General features: G+C 38.0%; 1 protein-coding gene across 4 annotated transcripts in view; it reads left to right on the top strand.

The window, feature by feature from the left end:
• SSBP2 (single stranded DNA binding protein 2) overlaps window positions 1-20,809 on the top strand; it is a 130,899-nt gene that overhangs the window by 15,170 nt on the left and 94,920 nt on the right. For all 4 annotated transcript variants that reach the window (XM_027881103.1, XM_027881081.1, XM_027881092.1 and 1 more), the window contains exons 2-4: window positions 14,317-14,389; window positions 18,397-18,458; window positions 20,079-20,163. In XM_027881103.1, the coding sequence (XP_027736904.1) occupies window positions 14,317-14,389; window positions 18,397-18,458; window positions 20,079-20,163 (220 nt within the window). The remainder of the gene's footprint in view (window positions 1-14,316; window positions 14,390-18,396; window positions 18,459-20,078; window positions 20,164-20,809) is intronic.

The raw sequence follows: 20,809 nt of genomic DNA, 5'->3' as shown, positions 1-20,809 counted from the left end.
GTTCAAATCCGCTCAAGTTTTGTAGTCCATCTATGCACGTGATGCATTCTGCTTGAACATATCAAATCTGTAACTGAGATTAGTAACTTTCTGAAACAAAAAAATCACAGACTTTGTGAGCATTTCTTGCAGGAACAGATGATACATCTTGAAATGAGAAGCGATAGTATTGCATTTGTTCTACTGTTTTAAATGAAGTTCTTTTAGGGGCTTTTGAGTGAAAAAAATGGGAAAAAGTGTTTTGATCTGAGGTGAATGATGAAAAATTTCAGCCTCTAGATAACATTTACTCTTGCATTCCTTGTAATTATTTCAATAATGTTGTCTAAGGATGAATATAAAAAATTGTTATTCCTTATATTTTCCTTTCATAGAAAAAAATTTAGTGTTTCAGTGGTTTAATGAAATTGTCGCTGTAAAATTGTGATCAAACTCACAGAAAAGCAACAAATGTTGCCATTTTGAATCTGATGTGAGGTTTTTCACTAACAAGCAATGGCTTATTTTTCTTAATAGGTAAAATTACTAAAATAGTCGGGTACTGGGAAAAGTTTTCTCTGAATTAATAAGTGGTCCTCCCAATGAAATGAAGCAGTGGCAATGACTTTTTTTTTTTTTGCATGCTTACATTTTCAAGTGTTATACCAAAAATTCATCAAATGAAATGTAAGTCTTGGCTTCCAGAGGAATATTTGAGCCCAGTGCTGATGTTTCCAGCAGGTCTGGAAGGGAGATGAATCAGGATCTGCCCTCTGATCTCCCCTTCGTTAGGATCCTAAGTCTTTAGGATTTGCTTTCCGTGGAACTGCAGTAGTCCCTCCTGCCTCTGAGTGAGCACCATTCACCAATTAGCTAGTATGGAACAAACTACTCCTCCAAAAATTATAGCAAAAGAAACATGGGATCCTGGTGATAGCAGCCAGGATTTGTCTTTCTGTGCACCCCCAGTGCTGTCTGTGTGTGGAGATGGGGTTGTGTGGTGTGGGCTTTATGAGGAGATACTGCTTCCCTTTGTTGACCATAACGGATTTGGTTGGTAAAAGGTTGTGGTTGTCAGGAGGTTTTGGTAACAAGTCCTAACAGAAGATAAGCACTGTGACTTTGCTCATCATCAATCCCAAAACTCTCACAGGGCTTAAGTTCAGTCTAATTGTTGATACCCTTAACAAGCTACTTTGGAAAAAAAAAATTTCAGTAAGAATTATCCTTCTATTCCATGTCCATTGCACCTGCAGGGAGAGTTAGGGAAATTGCAGGATTTCCATTAGAAATACATTATAAAGGTAGGCTGTGTAGAACACAGACTTCTTTTGATTTCACTGAAACAAGACTTGTGTATCTCTGGCTACTCCCTTTACCCCTCATGCTACTCCCTGTTTTCCACATTTCTGGGGATGAGGAGCGACCACACAGTCTGACTGAAAGCACTGTAGCGATTAACATGTTTTCAGGTGCCTCTTCCCATCTGTTGCAGTTTTGTGCCTGATGCAGGTAAGAGGTTTACCTGCCTGCTGTTGTCCCTCATATGCTTTTCAAGGGCATTTCATTTCAGGGTTTTTCCTCATTTTCTTTGAGACATAGCTGAGTCCCCGGGTTTGGGTTTCAGACCCTTTACTGTGATTATCATAGTAAGGCTTGTGCTCTCCTGGAGAGAGGGAGCAATGAGGAACCACTGAGTAGCCACCTTCTGAAAAGCAACGGCGTTATTCAGATCAGGCGCGCTGCAAAGGGAACATTTTTGTAAGGGAACAACGTTGCGAAATAATGAGCAGTTTTTAACTGTGCTGGTCTTGCCAGGGTTGTCTTAAGTTTCCCACTGAATTTTACAGATCTTTATCTCAGGCTTGCTTGTTCATTTGTTATTCCCATTTCCCCTACCCCCCCCATATGATTGTTGTTTTATAGTCTAAGGACACCTTCAAAGCCGATCTTCAAGGGATTAGATACCTGCATAAAAGTCCTGAAAGAGTTGTATTCATCACTCTGAAGGGTGCTTAAGACCTTTTTAGTGACTCCAAATTCCAGATGGACTTGGCTTGTTGACTGAGCATTAGAAATCATTACATCACCTGTACAGACATAGTCATCTGTGAAAATAGTCTACTGTCTTTTCCTCACTAGAAAGAGACCAGAAGATGCTGGTGATGTTGAAAGTTCCTTGCACCCCAGTGTTGTTTCTTGTTAACCAGTGTGGTGACTCTGCAAATTCCCACCTGGTACCTCCATCCAGCCTAGGCTGTCTTGGACCAGGAATCTTGAATGCCACCTATTGTGTGCCATCCTGGGGTTATTTCCTCAGAAAGTGTAATTCCTAATGTTTTCTCTTACCTGGATGTACATGGTTATTGCCTCCTATGTTTGTTCTGTGTCCTTTTTTCCTCGCATATCTTAAGAAGCAGCGATTAGTCTGTCTTCTTTTTTGAACTTCATTTCTCTTTTATTCAAATTATATAGTTGTTCCTTTGTCAACTTTCCTGCGAGCTTCCTAGGGCAAGAGCTTGGGTGTGTTTTATTGTGTGTGCTTTCATGTTGAAATGCCACATAGAAGGCATAATTTAGGTGTGAAAAAGACATTTTATCATTAAGGACAGAAATTTTTTCAAATGTACAAAGAGCACCCTTGACTGTGACTTATATTTCTCATTGAGTTAAAATCGATGAGTAGTTTTGAACTGCATGAGTTAATTCTACACTATGAGCCTTTTTCTGTGTGTTTGTATTTTATGTTTCCCTGGTGCAACATCTCTTTCCTGAATGGATCTAGACAGCTGGGATCAAGGAGTTGAAGGCTGTGCTGTGTTACTTTTGGTTGGGGAAATTTTTTGTATATGGTCTTACTTGCAGTTGGTGTTTGTTCTCCTGAACGTGCTTTCAGAGATAACCAGCACAGGTGACACGTGTTGCACCACTGATATTTGGGGTTGATGCTCCTTGTATTGTTCTGAAAAGATCTGTTTCATAAGGATAATTCTGATTTTAATCAGGAAAATTTTTAAGCAGTGTTACAAAGCTGTGGTTGATTACTCACTGAGTTGGAGAAAAATCCCAGGGAAAGGAAGTGCAAACAACAGACTGGAAAACTTGTGGAAGTGTTGTTCCTTGTGTCTTACTATTAAGGAACTTTTCTTGTATTTTGCTGAAGGAATTTACTTTAAATTTAGTGCAGCTCTCATGTGAGAGGAATTAACATATATACAGAAAGCCAGAAGGAGTCACAAAACATCTTATACATACTAAAACTATTAACTGATTTTCATACTAAAAATATAAAGAACGCCAGCCTCTCTGAAAAAGAAGACTGACACTCAGATAACATTCAGTATTATTTCCAAAGTCTTAAAACCTAAAGCAGCAAAATACACAGTTTTTCTGAAATTTTCACTCCCATTTGGGCAAGCAGGACACCATAGTCAGCCTTGGCTGAGGTATCTTGTTATAAAAAAGTACTTACTAGAACACTCGAAGGTGAAAAGCTAAACTTATCCAACAGTTGCATGACAGAAGTATAAAAAACTTCTTCTATTGCACCTAAACATGACTTCCAGTTTTGCTAACTGCGGCATTGTAGCCAATTCGGATAAATATTTTGGGAAATAAATACACTGCATAATACTGAATTCTGACCTAAATGTTAGGTTATGCTATTTGATTATGCTTTTGTATCACAAAATATATCTCTGTTAGGCTCTTTATGAGTAGGGTTTGCTTCTTAATGCAGCACTTAAAATACTGCAGACACCTTCGTTGTGGGAGCAAAGGCCAGTCCAGTCATGCTTTATGGTGAGGGTACATTTATAAATTGTTTATAGAGAGGCAATAAATAATTAATGTCTGTTATTAAATAGGTTACAGGCATGAAGGGTGTGTATTATGTATGGCAGCAAGCACACAGTAGAAGGTGTTAAAGACAGTGTTTTGTCTAACTGCTGCCCTAAAATCCATAACAAATGACCCTTTTGTTAAAATATATATTAAACATTTGATTTACTCGATGCAGATTTATAAATACTTTATATTTAGTACTAAATATAATTCCAGCACTTGACTCCAGCCCTCCAGTAAAACCCTGATGAGGAGGGAATGGAGCAGGGTTGGCTTTTTGAGGTTAAAGTAAAATCCAGAGCTGTGAATACCTGGTGCTGTCTTCTTGTAATATACTAATAAGAGGATATTTTAAAAAAATAATTGATGTGTTTCCTAAATAGACATAAGGCCAGGTTGAGCATCAGTAATTTGGAAGATAAAGCAGGGTATTATAAGTTGAGTACAAGACTTAGTTTCAAAGTTCACTTTGAGTCACGTCGAGGGGAAGAAATGGTGTTCCTAATGAAAATCACTTTCTGTATTTAAACAGGCAGTTGAACATTTTGTCTGTCTTCGGTTTTAATGCAGCCATCTGCTGATGCAAATAAAAATGTTGCATTTAATGCAGATTTGTGTATATGTGTCAGTTTCTTGTGAGATGTTTCTGATTTTCCCTTTTGTTTCAAAGACAGAGACTTCTGCAGATACATTTCGCATAACACTGAAATAATATGACAGAGATACCATGAATAGTTTTTTTCTAGTCGTCAGTCTTTGTGGTGCCCCTTCCCAAACATCTTTAATGGTAGCTGGTTGATTTTGTTCATTTCAGGTACAGTCTGTTTTTTTTTCTGTTTCAGTCTGTCTCAGCAAAATGTGAGACAAGTCTGAAGGATATTCAACACTTGGCTGAGAACTGCAGTTTTTGTGGATTTTCTACTCCATTCAATATCAAGGGAACAGTTCATACAGAAACATGAGAGCTCCTTAATAAATCACAGGTGTTATCTTTCTTTCACTTTATTGCTATTCATTGCAAGTTTAGTGCCTTTTTCTTCCCTCATAGTTTTTGCAGTTATTCAGAAACTTGTATCAACACTTTTTTGAAAAAGTGTATACATGCTGCAAGAGAGTAAAACTTGAGTCATAATCTTAATTTCTCATCATAAAAGTTCTGTATAACATAGTTTCATAATAATTTGAACAGTATGCCTTGTAAAACTTAAGTGGTTGTGTCTGAAAAGACATATCTTCTGCCTTTCTGTATATAAAACATGAAACAGGGAAGTAATGAATTGATTTATTTACATAAACTGGTAAAAAATCTGTAGGTTGGTAGAAACAATAAAAAATGTCACTAGTCTTTTTTCCATCAGCTGTTAACTGGGAGTGACTTGTGCAATATCTTTGGTGGAGTCTTGCAGTGTCCCCCTCCTCTCTTTCCCACCCATTGTAATTTCATTACAGTGTTTGGAGATAATGCTGTTAGACTTAGAAATAACAGCAATTAAAAATAGTATTTTCCTTTTGCTTCTGCAGGTAAATCTTGCTTGGGATAACAATCAGCAAGGGCATGTCCCCTGCTCTCTGCTATTTGTAATTTCCATATGCTGAGGAGACTCCAGCTTCTTACACTAGAATCTGCTTCTAAGAGTTTCCAGAGTAATTCCAGATTAGTTTCTCTTTTGCTAATGAGAAATAGGAAAAATGAAGAAAGGATGATGAAGGTAATAAGTGAAGAATTAACTATTGAAGTGTCAAGGAAGGCCAGGTTGGATGGGGCTTGGAGCAGCCTGGGATAGTGAAAGGTGTCCCTGCCCATTGAACAAGATGAGTTTTAAGGTCCCTTCCCACTCAAACCAATCTGGGATTCTGGGATTCTTTGTGTGTAATTTTGTCGCTTGAGATCCAGATCTCTTTAACACCATATGAATATCTTAAGGCCATTTCAAATAGCGTGAAAACAGCATCTTAAATACAAATATTTGCTGAACCTTAATATTCTATTCATATTTAACTGAGAAATGGAAAATGCGTGGAAGTTTTGTAAGTTTCTTTTAATCAACTTTTCTGTGTTCTCAAGCAATTTGATCAGAATTCTTCAAAATGTCGCTGAGAAAAAATGAGAAATGCTGCCTAGGCAGGAGTTTGAACATGAGCAATAAGAAAGTAGTGTTTGTATTTAATAAAACATTTTGAAATACATTTTGAAGCCATTTTTATTTTTGGCACTATTATTGCAGAGGATTTTCACATAAAATTCTTTATCCATCATCTGTTGGAAAATGTTTTCTGAAATACCCTAGCAAAACTACTTCCACGCTTTCTTTTTTGCCTCCTCTTTCCCCCACTTCTCCTCTTAATTTATTTATTTTTACTTTTACTTTTTAGTACCAGCTCCTGGCATCTTAAAACCTGTCCATGCCCTGTTGAAGTCTCCCGTTTGTCCGTTTACTGTCCTGCTGCAGCAGTTGAATCTCGACAGTGTGACATTGACTTATATCCTGTATTTCCTGACTTGCCTGCCTATGAAGTCATCTATGAAGCTCACTCAAAAACTGGTTCAAAGATGGATTCTAGTATTCCAGTAATACATACTTTAAAACCTTGTAAAATAGAAAATGATCTCTTTTCCAGAGTAAACCAATTGGAAGACTACCTTTTCTGAATTGAAGATATGCTGTACAGGAATGCATTCATAATTGCTAAGAGCAGAAGAGCCAGTCTGAGTTATGTGCTGCACATGGTGGAACTGCAGTCTTTTGAATGCTCAAGTCCTTGAAATTTTGATTTAGAAATAGGTGCTCAGCCAGAGATGGTGTGAGAAGTGATTTTGCCTATTTCCCCTGTTTCGATCATGAGCAAATACATGTTTGGTTCTTCTTCCAAACATCAGCTGTCAGTACAGAATCAAATTCTTTCCCTCCCTTTTGTCCAGTACCTAGTCTCTGCCTTTCAAACACTATCCAGTGCAAGAAATTTGGAGAGTTAGAATTCAGATATTCTAGAATGACAGACAAACATTTGGCAGTATAGCTTCAGTACTGCAAGATTTTATTGTTGCTAGAGGGGTTTTTTAATTTACATTTTTTTAATGTGTGGGTCAGCTCCTTGTTAGCCAGATTTTCAAACATCTTCATTCTGTTGCTGAAATTCTTTCTGCTTGGAAAGTATCCTCACTGTAAAAATATGGTAGGAGGATATGGAAACCAGTATGGGGGGGTGGGGTGGTTTTATGACCTGCATTTAAAAAGAAGACATTTCTTGTAACTTGCAATCTAGAGTCCAAGCAAAATAGCTGTAAAGTTGTAAAATATCTGTATTTGGGTGGTAGACCATCCCTTGGGCAGTGTGAGAGAGGAGTGAAGACTCAGCAAACTTGTAATACAGGAACTGTAGCTCGAGGCTGGTGCTCCAGCTAATCTGGAGTGGTAATAGAGACTGAGCTGGGGGTCTGGGCTGGTCCGTCTTGGCTGTGGACCAGTCTGGGAGAGCAGCAAGAGATCCCCTCCGGTACCTCTCTATCAGCCAGGGGTGGGCATGAATAGCAGTTAAATTTTGAGGAGGAACACAGTGCTTCAAGTTCCGTACCATCAGTTCAGGTATGCTGAGGATTTCTGTAGGTGTATTTACACGTAACACCTATATTTATAAAGACCTCCTCTTATTTGGGCTGGACGCTCTTGTTTTGTTTTTTCTTTCTCTTTAAGAGAAATTCCCTGAGTTCTCACACCTCAGTCCCAGTGCAGTGCCCCTTTTGGAAGGGAAACTTTATAGCTCAGGCAGATGCTTAGTTGTCATCTACTGGACCCAAATACTTAATTGGGGCTAATACCATTGTGTGTCTTTACTTTCTTCATTGTTGTAATTTTTTCTTGAATCACTGAGGGAGTTACCTCATATTGTTTCCTGTCTGTCTTCCACTGATATTTGCCATGAGTTTTTTAATATAGCCTGAAGCACCTGATGTTTGTCTTGCGTTTCTTTTCTTCGGGTTATCTGGTTTTTCTTGAAAAAACTCTTTCCACCAATTCCCTGAATTTCTTTGACTTCTGAGGTCTGTTAGCTTTACTCTGATCTTTCCAGGACTTACTCTCTCCAGAATAAAATATTATTGGTTAATAATAAGTCATACAAATTACTTTCACCATTACTTTTTAGGAAGATACTCAGAGAAATTCATCTTCTGTTTCATCATCCCGTATGATTCCCATAAAATTTATGAGGTGACCCGTTACAACTTGTCTCTTCAGAGTGGCCTACCAAGGTATAAATAAGGAGTTCGTTCTTAAGAGAGAACACAGAACTGGAGCAAGCAGTGAGTGGGGAGGGATAATACAGTCTTTATTTAACTTATTATCTGCAACTGGGTTGTCTCCTGCTCCAGGTGACTCTGCCTTGGCAGGGGATTGGACTGGATCACCTCCAAAGGTCCCAAACCATTTTGTGATTCTGTGAATTGGATATTCAACCTGTACTTCCTACAAAAACAGAGGAGCTGTTTTTGCTGTTGGCAAAAACATGGATACCTGTAGGAGCCATATACTCAGAAACACTGATTTATTTGTATGAATGAAAATCAAATTAAGTGGTGCTTGCTTTGTGAAGCTGATTGGCCCTGCATGATCAGTCAGTGCTCGTCTGGTCTTAGTCACCCTTGGGGATCTGAGTGTATTATATTCATGCTTCCTTCTCTTTCTCAGCCTTTTCCAGGTGATGCTGTAGACAGTTTTTTGTACTCCAAGCAGGCAGCTGCTTTAGGAACAGCTATAGTGTTTAAGATGTCATACACCACTTGCATTAAACACCATGAAAAAAACCCATTACTATCCTGTTGAAAGCAGCAGGGAGGACCAGAGTTACCACCTGTGTTATCAGGAAGAGGTGGAACCTCATGTATTTTTATAAAAGTCTCAACTTGCACTTTAAAATATATTTTGTCAAATAACTGGTTTTTTAGCTGCCATTTTGGAATATATGTGCCAAACATAGTTGTGAAAAGGACAGAGTTATTTATTTGAAATCTTGGAGGTCATCAGGAAGATCCACCTTTTGATGATGTATTTGGAAAGGGATTGAAATTATCCCATTCCAGATGAAGTCTACAGAAGAGTGTTTTGATTTTGGAATACTTTGGATCTGTACTAATTTCTACAAGCTGAGACCTGAGACAAAAATGAATATTAAATTCAACCAGAGTCAAGATGAAAGTGAAGTGGGGAACACTGAGCAGTGCGACATCTTAACACAAACCAAGACATCCTTAGCAGATGAAAATATGCAAAACCATGCAATTAAGTGCTTGTGGGAGAGACTACAAACACCACCACTGCACACATCTGTAATCTTTTCCAAGAGATCAATGAATACCAAATACCTGCTCAGTTATTTACTAGTGAACGAGTTAATGTGTTGTTGAGAATAGTCGTGACAGCGCTTGAAGCCTGCAGGAGTTTAAGTAGCAAAAGCATGTGAAATTAGGACACAGTTTGTGAGCTGCAAGTGTATGGGTGAACTGAAAAACCCTGCTCTTGTTTTTAATGCTTTTAGAGTAATGCAGAACTCAATAGATTGGAATTGGTTTAACACTTGAAGCAATAAATATAATGGAGGGGAGGGTGACCATACTTTAAGAGGCATTGTCTCAGGGCGTCTTCCAAGGAAAGTGGAGGAGAGACTAGAGGTGAGTCTACCTGCCCAGAGTTGTGGTAGATGAAGGCTCTTCCTGTCTTTAAAATGGGGATAAACAGAAAGGATCAGCTTACTTGGGAAGCACCATCAACCTAATGCAAGGCACCAAGGCCACTGTTCATTGTAGCACCGAGTGTAAACCCCACGTATTTAGGGGCATGCAGGAATGTTTTCTGCTGTCTACGGAGAGAGGGAGAAAGAAATGGGTGTGAATCATGTTGAATGCATTCACTTTTTTTCTATCAGTGTTTGCAGGGCTGTGCAGGAGCTCTCAGCAGTCAGTGCATATTCCCAAATGATCATTGAGTAACTCCTCCGGGACTTACTGTTGTTTCCTCAGCCAGTGTTTGGGTTTCATTTCATACCCAGGTGTTTCCAAGAAAACCAGTCACATTGTTGAAGGGGTACAGAGGACTAACATTAACATAGATACATTAACATAAATAATGTTTTGAGCTGTAAAAAAAAAAAAAAAAGGCAACAGATTGGCATGATTAGAGGCTCTTGGAAAGGGCGGCCTGCTGGACTCAGGGTAAAAAACCAAAAATATCAGTGGTGTGTAGGTGAAACAATGTGTCTGGGAGAGCTGGTGTGCTGGGGTGTGTGTGAGGTGAATCTGCATTGTCAAGGCCATTAATGAAAAAAAGATTTTAAAAATATAGGGGAAATTATATTAGCATATTATTAATAGACTAAATAAGGGGAGAGAGAGAGAGCAGGGAAAATTACTCTCAGTCTGATCAAATAGGCCAGAAAGAGTGGTTTGGCATACACTTGTTAAAAAAAACACAACAAAAACAACACTTTTCTTAAAAATATTGTTTGCCATTGTTAATTCAAATTTAATAAAACCAACTCATTATCAAGAGCTTCAGAACAGGTTTTAAAATACTGGATCAACGGATTCAAGAAAATTTATTCAAGAAACTCCCAGTTTTAAGGTGCTACACTCTCTTATTTCAGAGGGTGAGATTTGTATTTGATTGTATTTTGATTATGAAATGAGCGAGATTCTAAGGAGTCTCTGGATTTTAAATGGAGTCGATATCCCTTTTTGCAAATAACAAAATAGCTGCTTCTCTGCATAGGTCAGAGTAGTGATTTTAGAATACTTCAAGTCTTCTGAAATGTGAATAGGAATTTAGGGTTTTCTATGGAGATATTTTTCACTGTTCACTCAAAATTATATATAAGTATTGATTTGCTAGTTTTTAAATTATGGTAAAAAAACACTGGTTAAAAAGACAGTGTGCCATATGCAGAACCTTCCATACATGAACAGTTTTTTAAAAAGTAAGTCTTTCCAGTCTAAAAATGTTAAATGTATCATGCTGATGCTCAGATCTGGAACATGCTAGGTATTTTACATTATAGGTACTTTGTTTTTTTTACATCCAGCATCAGATGTTAACAGCGAAATATCTGTTGATGACAGAGGAGGTGCTAGCATCTTAGGGACATTTCTGTAATGTGCAGTCTTAGTGTTTTGGATTGGAATTGGGTGAGTTAACCACCTTTTCATCTATGGAAATACTGCTGTAAGGCTTCAGTTGTAAGCTCTCATTAAGCTAATTACATCTTCCCACCTTAACACGTAAGAATGTCATTCCCAAAGCACAGCAAAAGGGATTACTGTTTATTTCCTGGTAATATTTATAACTGATTGACTTGAACCACTTAGCTGGTTCATTTCTTTGGAATTCAGTAGGTGTTTGTAGGATGTAAGAATGCCTTGTCCAATTAGAGCAGAAACTTCAGGCAAAGTGCACTAGGTTAACAAAATGAGCTAGACAGTAACCTTTTTTGTTTGTTAATGAAGTGAATGTTTCATCAGGCTACAGATGAATGTGTGCTCTAATTGTCTTGGCCGGGCACAAGGAATTCTGGCCTATATCATGTCTTAAAAAAAATTCCTTCAGCATTGTCATAAATTGATGGGAAATATTTTTTCATCACATTACTTGTGGGATGTCAACAAGTATGCAAATGTGAAAATTTAATATATGTCTGCTTGCTGCTTTTACTTGGTTTCTCACACCAGTTTAATGATTAAAAACTGTCTTCTAAAATGTCACTTCAAACCCAAGTCCTTTATTGTCAAAGACCACCTCACAGTTGTTTTCTGCCCAGATGTTAAGTAGTTATTCACTTCTTCATTGTACACATTTGAAATGTAGCCTGGTTTTTATCTTACTCTGATCTGACCCTGTAGTTAAAGTTTGTGTATCTGGTATTCCTCCTTGTTACACAGTGTTGCATCTTTTGAGCTGCCTTTCCTCAGAGCATCAGTTTGCATTGATCCTTTTTGCTGCCACACCGTTAAACATTAGTATCTTTCTTTTGATCTCTGTGGTAAATGCATTTATTTCTGAATGAAGCTATAACATTGTTAAATTCTGTAAAGACTTCCTGACAGCATAATAACAAGGGATGGACCAGAGATACAGATCTAATAAGACTCAATCAGGTTATTTTGTGTTGTGCCTTCTGTCTCACAGCTGTTAGTGGAAGGTGGTCCTGGCTTTCCTGGCACAGGAGGTAGGCAGTCCCCTTGCCAGTGTGGGATTTACCACAAGTGGATCAACTTGGAAGCCCAGCATATTTATTGTTTACCTGAAATCTGTCACGTTTACCCCCCCCACACACTTACTAAACACCATTTTATTTCACTGCCAGTGTGTTTAGCCCAAGAGGTAATAGGACATATCAAAGAGTTGGAGATGTTAGAGTTTTCATAATGCTTAATTAGCACATTCTGTACGTTTAAGTCAAAGTTTTAGGTCTGTCTTTTTTGCAGTGTTAAAATATCTTGGATTTTTGGACCAGAGATGATAGGAAAGGGGTGGAGGTGTTGGGCTGTGCTAGAGCTTTTCTGTGTTTCACAGGTAGCCTCCAGAGGCCCTGAGGTGAGAGTCACAAATCTCTCTGGCTATTACAGTCTCGTGCTGGCAGTTTGGGGCATTGTGGTGCTGTATTTGCTAAAGCTTTCAATGGATGGCAGACTTGTGGAGGTTGTGAAAACCCTTGCAATAAACTCTGGGGTTTTGTGCTGTTTTGCTTTCATTTGCAGGGCAGAAAGGATATGATCCCACAAATCCTTTTATCTGGACTGCAGGCTTCATGCTTTGATAAGAAGAAAAAAAGGAGTCCCGTAAGACAAATGAGGTGCTTTAAAGCATTACTGGGTATTCAGGATATCTTGGCTGTAACAGAAAAGTGCTTCCTCTCTGCCCATTACGTCTATCTTAGATTTCGTCTACAACCATTTATTGCTTAAAATTTGGGTGACAATCAAACTGGGAAGAATTGAGTCAACTTTTAAGAGATCCTCTCTTCCCACAGTACTCACAGAGTGCAAATTACAACCAGTCATGTTTGAATATATATATTTGTTTTAAGTTTCAGGAAAAAAAATACATTCTTGCTTTTGAAGTTAAACAGAGAGGAGAGTAAAGTAATGTGTGTGTGTCTGTGTATTGCATGTACAAAGTATAAACAACAAACAAAAATAATTTCTCTGGAATGCCTCTCAGATTTTAAAATTTCACACTTAATAGGTCACTGCAATAACTGCTACTCTGTCAGTACCATGATGACATCTAGCATTGCCTGGGGTTTTGAACTGTAACAGGAAGACACATGCTTTCCCTCTCTACTGTGTGTAATTAATGGCAAGTTTGTGAATATGATAACTAAGAATGTTTCAAATAAAAATAGCCATGTATCAGTAAGTGCATATAAGTACATTTTACTTCTTAAAAGCAGTTCAGCTAATAAGGACAGTCCCTCTCCCTCTTCCTTCTCTTTTTCTTCTTCCTCGTCATCCTCTTCCTCCTCCTCTTCCTCCCTTTCCTTTTTTCCCTTTTCCTCCCGAAATGTTTTATAGACCATTTCCAATCATTATTATTAAATCATTCTTTTACACAGCATTTCATTTTGAAAGGCTTAGGTGCACTGACAGATGGGAGCCCCTCTAGAGAATCAGAGAAATAGGAGGTGTTGTTTCTTTGGTTTTATAATTTAAATCTTGCCTACGTGGCCTGTATCAATTGGATCTGGTTACTGTTCCTGCTCCACTGTTCCTGAGCTGCTGCACAGGCCTTCCCAGCCCAGGTTGTGGTGGTTGGTCGTTCAGGGAATGAGTCCCCTTGCTATAGTGAGATCCTTATTGCAGCTCTTTGTCTTTCCTTGGAGATGTGTCTGGAAATGGCTCTTTGGAAAGCTCCTTTGGGAGCTGTGATAGTTGTTTGTAGCTCTGTTGTCATCAGAGCACAAGTTTGAGTGAATCTGAAAGCCTGTTTGCGCTTCAGTTGAGAGATGTGGTGTACTGCATTGATGCTGAGATTGCTTTTCCTGATGTAGCCTGAGGTTTGCGTGTTCTTTGGATAAACACAGGCTATTTTTCAAGTATGCTAACAGCTTGACACATTCACATGTAAAAAAATTTGCTCTGGAAAAATCATCAGTGTTGCTGTACAAATATCTTGTATTTACAGTAAGCATGCTCAGAGAGAGCAGTGGTAGGTCAGTTGTTTGCTCACTGGGCACTTGTCCAAATATCATTAAAAATGTTGACATTAAGTAATTTAGGGGTCTAATAATACTTAATTAACTACTATTTAAACACCTCTGGTCAAATTGACCTACATGTCTAGTTTAAAACTTCTGATACAGGTGATAGGTTTGACACATTCATTACATCGTGGGCTGTGGGAGGCAGTGGGGTGTACCTTGTGCAACTTGTGATAATCCTTTGTCTCTAAAGAAGAGGAGCAAACAAATGCACAGTACTAAATATTGTCCTTTCTGTTTGTTTTTCAGATTAGCGCTGTATGTATATGAATATCTGCTCCATGTAGGAGCACAGAAATCAGCCCAGACGTTTTTGTCAGAGGTATGTTTCCTTGCACAACTTCCCAGTGAGAAAAACTCGATTGGGTCTAGAACAACAGTAGTGAGAACCTTGAATACCGGTTTGCCTTGACCAGCACAGGTTTCTCATTCTTTGGAAGCTAGTTTGCTGTGTCATTTTACGTGAGTTTGTGTAACTGCTTTTGCTGTGGTTTGTTATCCCCATTCCATGTTGGGGAAAGATTAATCTCTTTTCTCTAATAAATGTGCACATTACAGAACACACCAATGGTACTCTCTTTTTATGACTTTTCAACTTACTATTGATATCTCCAATTGTGAATTATGAGCCCTTCCAAAATACACCACCATAATGTATTCTAAATCCCACTGTCATGCAACTATCAGTTCTCCTGTTGAGCATCTCTCTGTGCTCTTACCATGCTTTTAACCACTTCAGTTCTTTTCATCTGTTGAATCAATGTTGCCTACAACCGTTTAGGTCCCTTTTTTTTAAACATTTTCAACTGCTAATGGAATTTTTACCTTTACTTAATAAGTTTTTTTTTTCATAGTCTTTCAAAGGCTTTGTACGCAACTTTTGAAGATTGAAGTAAATTATGTCTCCTTATCATTTTACGTTTGACCTATGATATAAATGTGTGCCGAACATAGTGAGGTCTTTCGGATTTATTGTTGTTTTTAATCTTTCTTTGGCAGTAATATTTAAGATAATAATAACAGTTGAATAATGAGCAGAAGTCAGGAAAAAATAGGCAAGTTGTTGCACTACGAAAATTTGCTGACTCAGCCAATCCTCCTCCAAAAGCTAATAAAATCACTATGCTGGCGATGCCATTTTGGAGGTTGAAGAGGGAAGGATGAGAACCCAGAGTGTTATTTGTGATATTTATACAGAATTCGTGGAACAGAGATGAGGAAAAGGGGTAGAATTGTGGTAGTATCAGTTTGAGTTTATAGTAAAGTATATTTTTGACAATTTTTTTTCTCTTTGGTAAAGCAGTGGAAAATTAAGAGAGAAAATAATATATCATTTTGGCTTTCCCAAAACAGCTGCCATTTGTAGATGCTACACTGCACAAGACAAATTTTGCTCACCTTGTTTTTATGATGTATTTGCAAAATGAGCACTTGGCAGAAGTGTAACTGGTATGACATTTGGATTTCTAGAAAACATTAAATACAAGGTCTGTAAAAAATGTAGCTTTTAAAACTAATTCAGTCTTGAGTTGCAAAGGAACTCTCAGGTCTGAACAGCATAATATGAGGATATAACAAATCTTTCAAATTAAAACTGATACTATCCAAGAGTTACCAAACGTGGGTCAGGGATAATTAAAAGTGTATAGAGTTGGTGGGAGCTGTGAGTTTATTTGCCTGATTAATTAGCAGTGCAGAAGGGTAAATGTGGTGCTGACAATACTTGTGAGTGGTTGTGTGGCTGTTGGGGCACAGTGCCCTCTCTGCTCTGTCATTTTGGGTGGATTTCCTTAAAGATTAAACGGTTCAGAGTAGCTCCAAAATTGAATGTGTACAGCAGTCAGTGGTATGTATATATGTATAAATTGCAAAGGTTAGGAGCCCTTCCTTAAAGATCTACCAGGCAGTGTGGCTCAGAGTCATTGAACCAAATTAAAGGAAAATTTAAGTTGGGTATCATGGAATCCACTCTGATACTGGATAACTTAGAGATAGTTGTCCTGAGCATCCCTATATTTTTGTGATGCTTTGTGTATACTATGTATTATGTACATCTCTCTTGAAGATCTGATCCTTATCCCATGTATTTTCTATCCTGAAAGTTAGATTTTAGCCTTGGAGGAATAATTCCATTAGCTTGGACCAGGAGGGTGGGCGTTTCCCAGTTAATTATTCCCTGGCTATGAGCTTAACCAATACAGATGACAATGAGGGATTTATTTTCTAAGATTAATAATTCTTTGTAAGTGTCTGTGGTCAGACTGATATCTGCCATGTGAGGCAAGTGTGTGAATATTTTGAAAAAACAAAACAAAAATCATTGAAAAGAGCCCCAGAACTTCCACATTCCCCTCAGATTCCTCCAGCTCAGTTTCTCTAGGTGAAATACGTCCTAGGATGTAAGAGGAATTGGGTAATTCCCTTACTAAGCCCTGCTTTGAAGAGCACAAATACTGCTTAGACATAGGGAGGGTGTCCTACAGACAAAATTTTTACTCCTAACTGAATCATATTTCGACTTCAGGACCCCCTTTTCCCTTTGATTGTGCAATGCATCTCTTCATAATGTTATTTTGGAATTTCTCAGAGGTACTGTGCATTCCAGATTATTAATACAGGTCTTTCCAAGCCATTCCCAGTGTACATGAGGAGCAGTCATGCCTCAGAGAAGTGTTTTTGAAGAATGTGTAATACCTTTGTAGTAGCTTTGGCCTTTATCATAGATTTTAATTATTTTTTTTTCAGCCAGCACTTAAGCAAAAGCTTTTTTAATTATGTTTTTTACATATTAGCTCCTAACGTGTGTGAGGGGAGTTGGTTCATTCTGCCACCTTTGCCAGCACAAGTGATAGTGCCTCAAGGTTATCTTTTAAAAACAAATTAAACCAGCAAAATTATGTTTGAATAGTTGTATTTATATAATATGTCAAAATTGCATTGGGTTTCTTCACGTGAGCGTGAGATTTTCTATATGTATTTTTGTATGAGTATGTGAACAATATTTTTGGGTGTATGAACAACATACTGTTCTGCAATCTATTGACAGAACTTGTATGTGTTTAAATTTCTCAAGAACTGGATGTAGAAATCAAATTGAAGTTAAGAATCAAGGTTTTAGTCTCCTTTGGAAAATTAATAATAATAAGCTTTTGTGTATTTTTACATAAACATATCTCTAATATCTGTCATATTAAGGCTGTTTACGCATATAACCCACCTTTTGTCTGCCACTTCTTCTGTCCCTAGAGGAGAAGAATATGGTTTGGGTTTTTAACTTTTTTTTTTTTTTTTTTTTTTTTTTTTTTTTTTTTTTTTTTTTTTTTTTTTTTTTTTTTTTTTTTTTTTTTTTTTTTTTTTTTTTTTTTTTTTTTTTTTTTTTTTTTTTTTTTTTTTTTTTTTTTTTTTTTTTTTTTTTTTTTTTTTTTTTTTTTTTTTAAATTGGACAGGAAATAGTGCTGTGTGTCCTTGTAACTGGAGGAATTTGGAGTGCACACAATGCCCCAGTTTCCACCCAGTTCTGACAGACATTCTTCTGGACAGTGAGGTGTGGGCTGTGTTATAGCACAAACTACTTAATTTTGGATTTAAGGACAAGTTAATGACTGGTGTTAATAAGATTGTGTTATTATAGTTAAGATACAACATTTGGGAAGTATTGCAGAACACAGTCACTGCAGAAGTGTGAAGTCAAGAGTTAAGAGTTCTTAAACTGCATTTCCTTTGAAAACAGTGCTAAACAAACCAGGTTTCCTGGGTGGGAATGAAGTCACAGCCAGTATAGGCATTCAGGAGAGCTTGCCAGTACAGAAAACCAAGCCAAAAGAGCTGTACATTTTCACTGAGTGGTGAGAGCCTGGATTATAACTGTGATGCTACTTGTAATTTCCATATTGCCTCTGACTAAAGCACTCCTTGAGGATTATAAAATACTGGCTGACTGTGGCTGCGGGGGGAACACTGCCACCTGCTGAATCCGTAACACAAGTTATGTGCAAATTGCAAAATATTCAAGATTTTAAGGGTATTTTATAATCACTTTTTTTTTGGTCCTGCATTTTTCACCTTAAAATAACACACATTGTATTCAGCACCCCTTTCCCCCTCGCAAAAAAACCCTAAAATATGCTTCCCTAGAATAAAAAAATGCTAATTTTAAGTATTAGCTGTATCTATAGATGTAATAAAGTAATATAGCTATCCAGATTGATGATCATAAAGCCTTTAATAACTGTGAAAATTGTTTGGTTTTTTGATACCTGAATTATGTATTGCCTTTTAGTCACAATGATCACAAAAATGTACATCTCTGTCTTTATTGTTTTGTTTTAGATAAGATGGGAAAAAAACATCACGCTGGGGGAGCCCCCAGGATTCTTGCATTCTTGGTGGTGGTAAGTACCAATTTTCTTTTCATCTGATGTTTTAGGATATGTTGATTGCTGGTTCCAGCAGCTGGAGGAAAGAAATTCAGGTGAACATAGTAAAAGGAATGGGAGGATGAGGATTAAGAACCATTTTCTTGTTAAGGAATGAAATAACAGAGAATTAGATTTATCTTTAGAAAAAGATACTGAAATACAGAAAAAAAAGAAATACTGCCTGTGTGCTGTTAAAAAAGCATCTTCTGGAGAGAATGACCTGCATTTCATTCTTCACCTTCCAGTAAGTTTTACAAGTAAGGAATTATTCTACATACCCTAAATAATTGAATTTGGGGAAAAAACCCCCGATATACAGAGCCTCTGTACAGATGTGAACTTTCTCAGCCTGCAGTCCACATTTATGTGTGTAGAATTCTCAAAGTCACTGCTGTGTAGCCTTGGCATTTATTCCTTGTCACATGGTTTGAATATATCCAGTATGCCTGTGTTTGAAAGAATACATGTCCAGCTGTCAGCAGTACAAGAATTTACAAGTTTTAAAATGGTCCCATTTGAACCCAGCTGATGTGTACAGTTGCATGGAAGGTGGCATATTTTTCACTGGCCATTCTTTCATAGCTTTCACCTGTGTGATGGAAGCCTAGCAAGAAGAAGGTGTCCTTCTTCTCTCTCATTTCTGCGTTATCCCTAATTCTGATGGTCTGCAGCAGAGTGCTCAAATTGTCCACAAAGCCCTGGACTGAGTTATAAAGGAAGGATTTATAGGATTATAAAGCTGGTGCTGGACTAAGTTATAAAGCATTAAGTCTAAACCATTAAAAAACTACTATGACATATTTTACTGTTTTAATCATTCTAGCATGCATATAGTTTCATTCCAGAAACTTTGTGTTATATCTGATTTGTGTATAACTCTAAAGAGGTTTGGGGGAAGACCAATGGGAGTAGGTACCTTAATTTCCTTTTTTTATGTCCCAAGAACTTGCCCATCTATTTGGTACACTTGTCCACACACTAGATTCTCTGGAACTTTTGTTTAAGGACAATATTGGACATTTTCCCAGAGAAGCTGTGACTGCCTGCTCCCTGCAAGCGTCCAAGGCCAGGTTGGATTGGGCTTGGAGCAACCTGGGATAGTGGAAGGTGTCCCTCATGGCATGGGATGGGACTGGATGGACTTTAAAGTCACTTCCAACCCAAACCATTCTGGGATTCTATGAACCTTGACTTTGGAAGGACTCCCAGTTATCTCTCCAGTTTCTTTCCTTTCTGTGTTATTACAAATCCATCCTTGTGGAATTAACTGGAGCAGTTACAGAGGGATGAGGTTAAATACAGACTAATACACATTACATTCTTAAGCCATATATATTGGACTACATTTTTGGTTTGTACTACAGTGCTATTAAAGGAATAGCACTGCTTGCCTCAGAGATCAGACAGCAGGACTTGATTCCTCACAGGTGTTTTACAAAGCTTAATTCTTCCTCAGAGGTGTTTTCATCCCTTGGAGAGAAAGTGATTTGTCTGTTTCTACACAGGGACATGCATGTGGGGGGAGGTGTGTACACCATAGAATCTACATGGGCATTACAATGACATTGTCACCATCTCTGTAACTTCTTGCAGTGTATTTTGGGATCTCTACTGTGCAGCTCCAGAAAGACGAGAAACATGTGAACACTCAAGTGAAGCAAAAGCCTTCCATGACTATGTAAGTTTTGTGTCTTTATCTTTTTTGTTAGTTGCATGTGATAAAATGTGATGGAGAAGTATTTCTGCATCAGAGTGGCTCAGAAACACAGGTGTCAGTCCTGTGTAAGTAATTCAGTTTTCTGGAAATTAGGCCTGCCTAATTCTTTGATTGCCAGCACAGCAGTGGTAACTCCTTGAAGCCATCTCAGAGATCAAGGTGCTGTCCCAGGTGTTAATGCGGAATAAAGAATGTCCTTCTGTGCATGGACACGTCAGGCTGGTCACAAAGGCAAATGGAAGTATGGATGCGACCTGTCCAAATACCCAATTAGCTCTGCCAGTACTAAAGAAAAGGCTGTTCAGCAGTTAGAATCATAGAATCATAGAATCATAGAATAGATTGGGTTGGAAAAGACCTCCAAGATCATCAAGTCCAACCCCTGATCCAACTCCAATTACTATATCATGGCACTAATGGCCACATCCAATCTCTGCTTAAAAACCTCCAGGGATGGTGAATCCACCACCTCTCTGGGTAGGCTGTTCCAATGCTTGATTACCCTCTCTGTAAAGAATTTCTTCCTAACATCTAACCTAAACCTCCCCTGGCAGAGCTTGAGCCCATGTCCCCTTGTCCTGTTGTCGGTTGCCTGGGAGAAGAGACC

Source organism: Empidonax traillii, unplaced genomic scaffold (genome assembly GCF_003031625.1).
Source record: "Empidonax traillii isolate 1590-97213 ecotype Southwest subspecies unplaced genomic scaffold, ASM303162v1 scaffold6:size4315531, whole genome shotgun sequence".
Classification (NCBI taxonomy): domain Eukaryota; kingdom Metazoa; phylum Chordata; class Aves; order Passeriformes; family Tyrannidae; genus Empidonax; species Empidonax traillii.
This window is presented reverse-complemented; position numbering and strand designations above follow the sequence as displayed.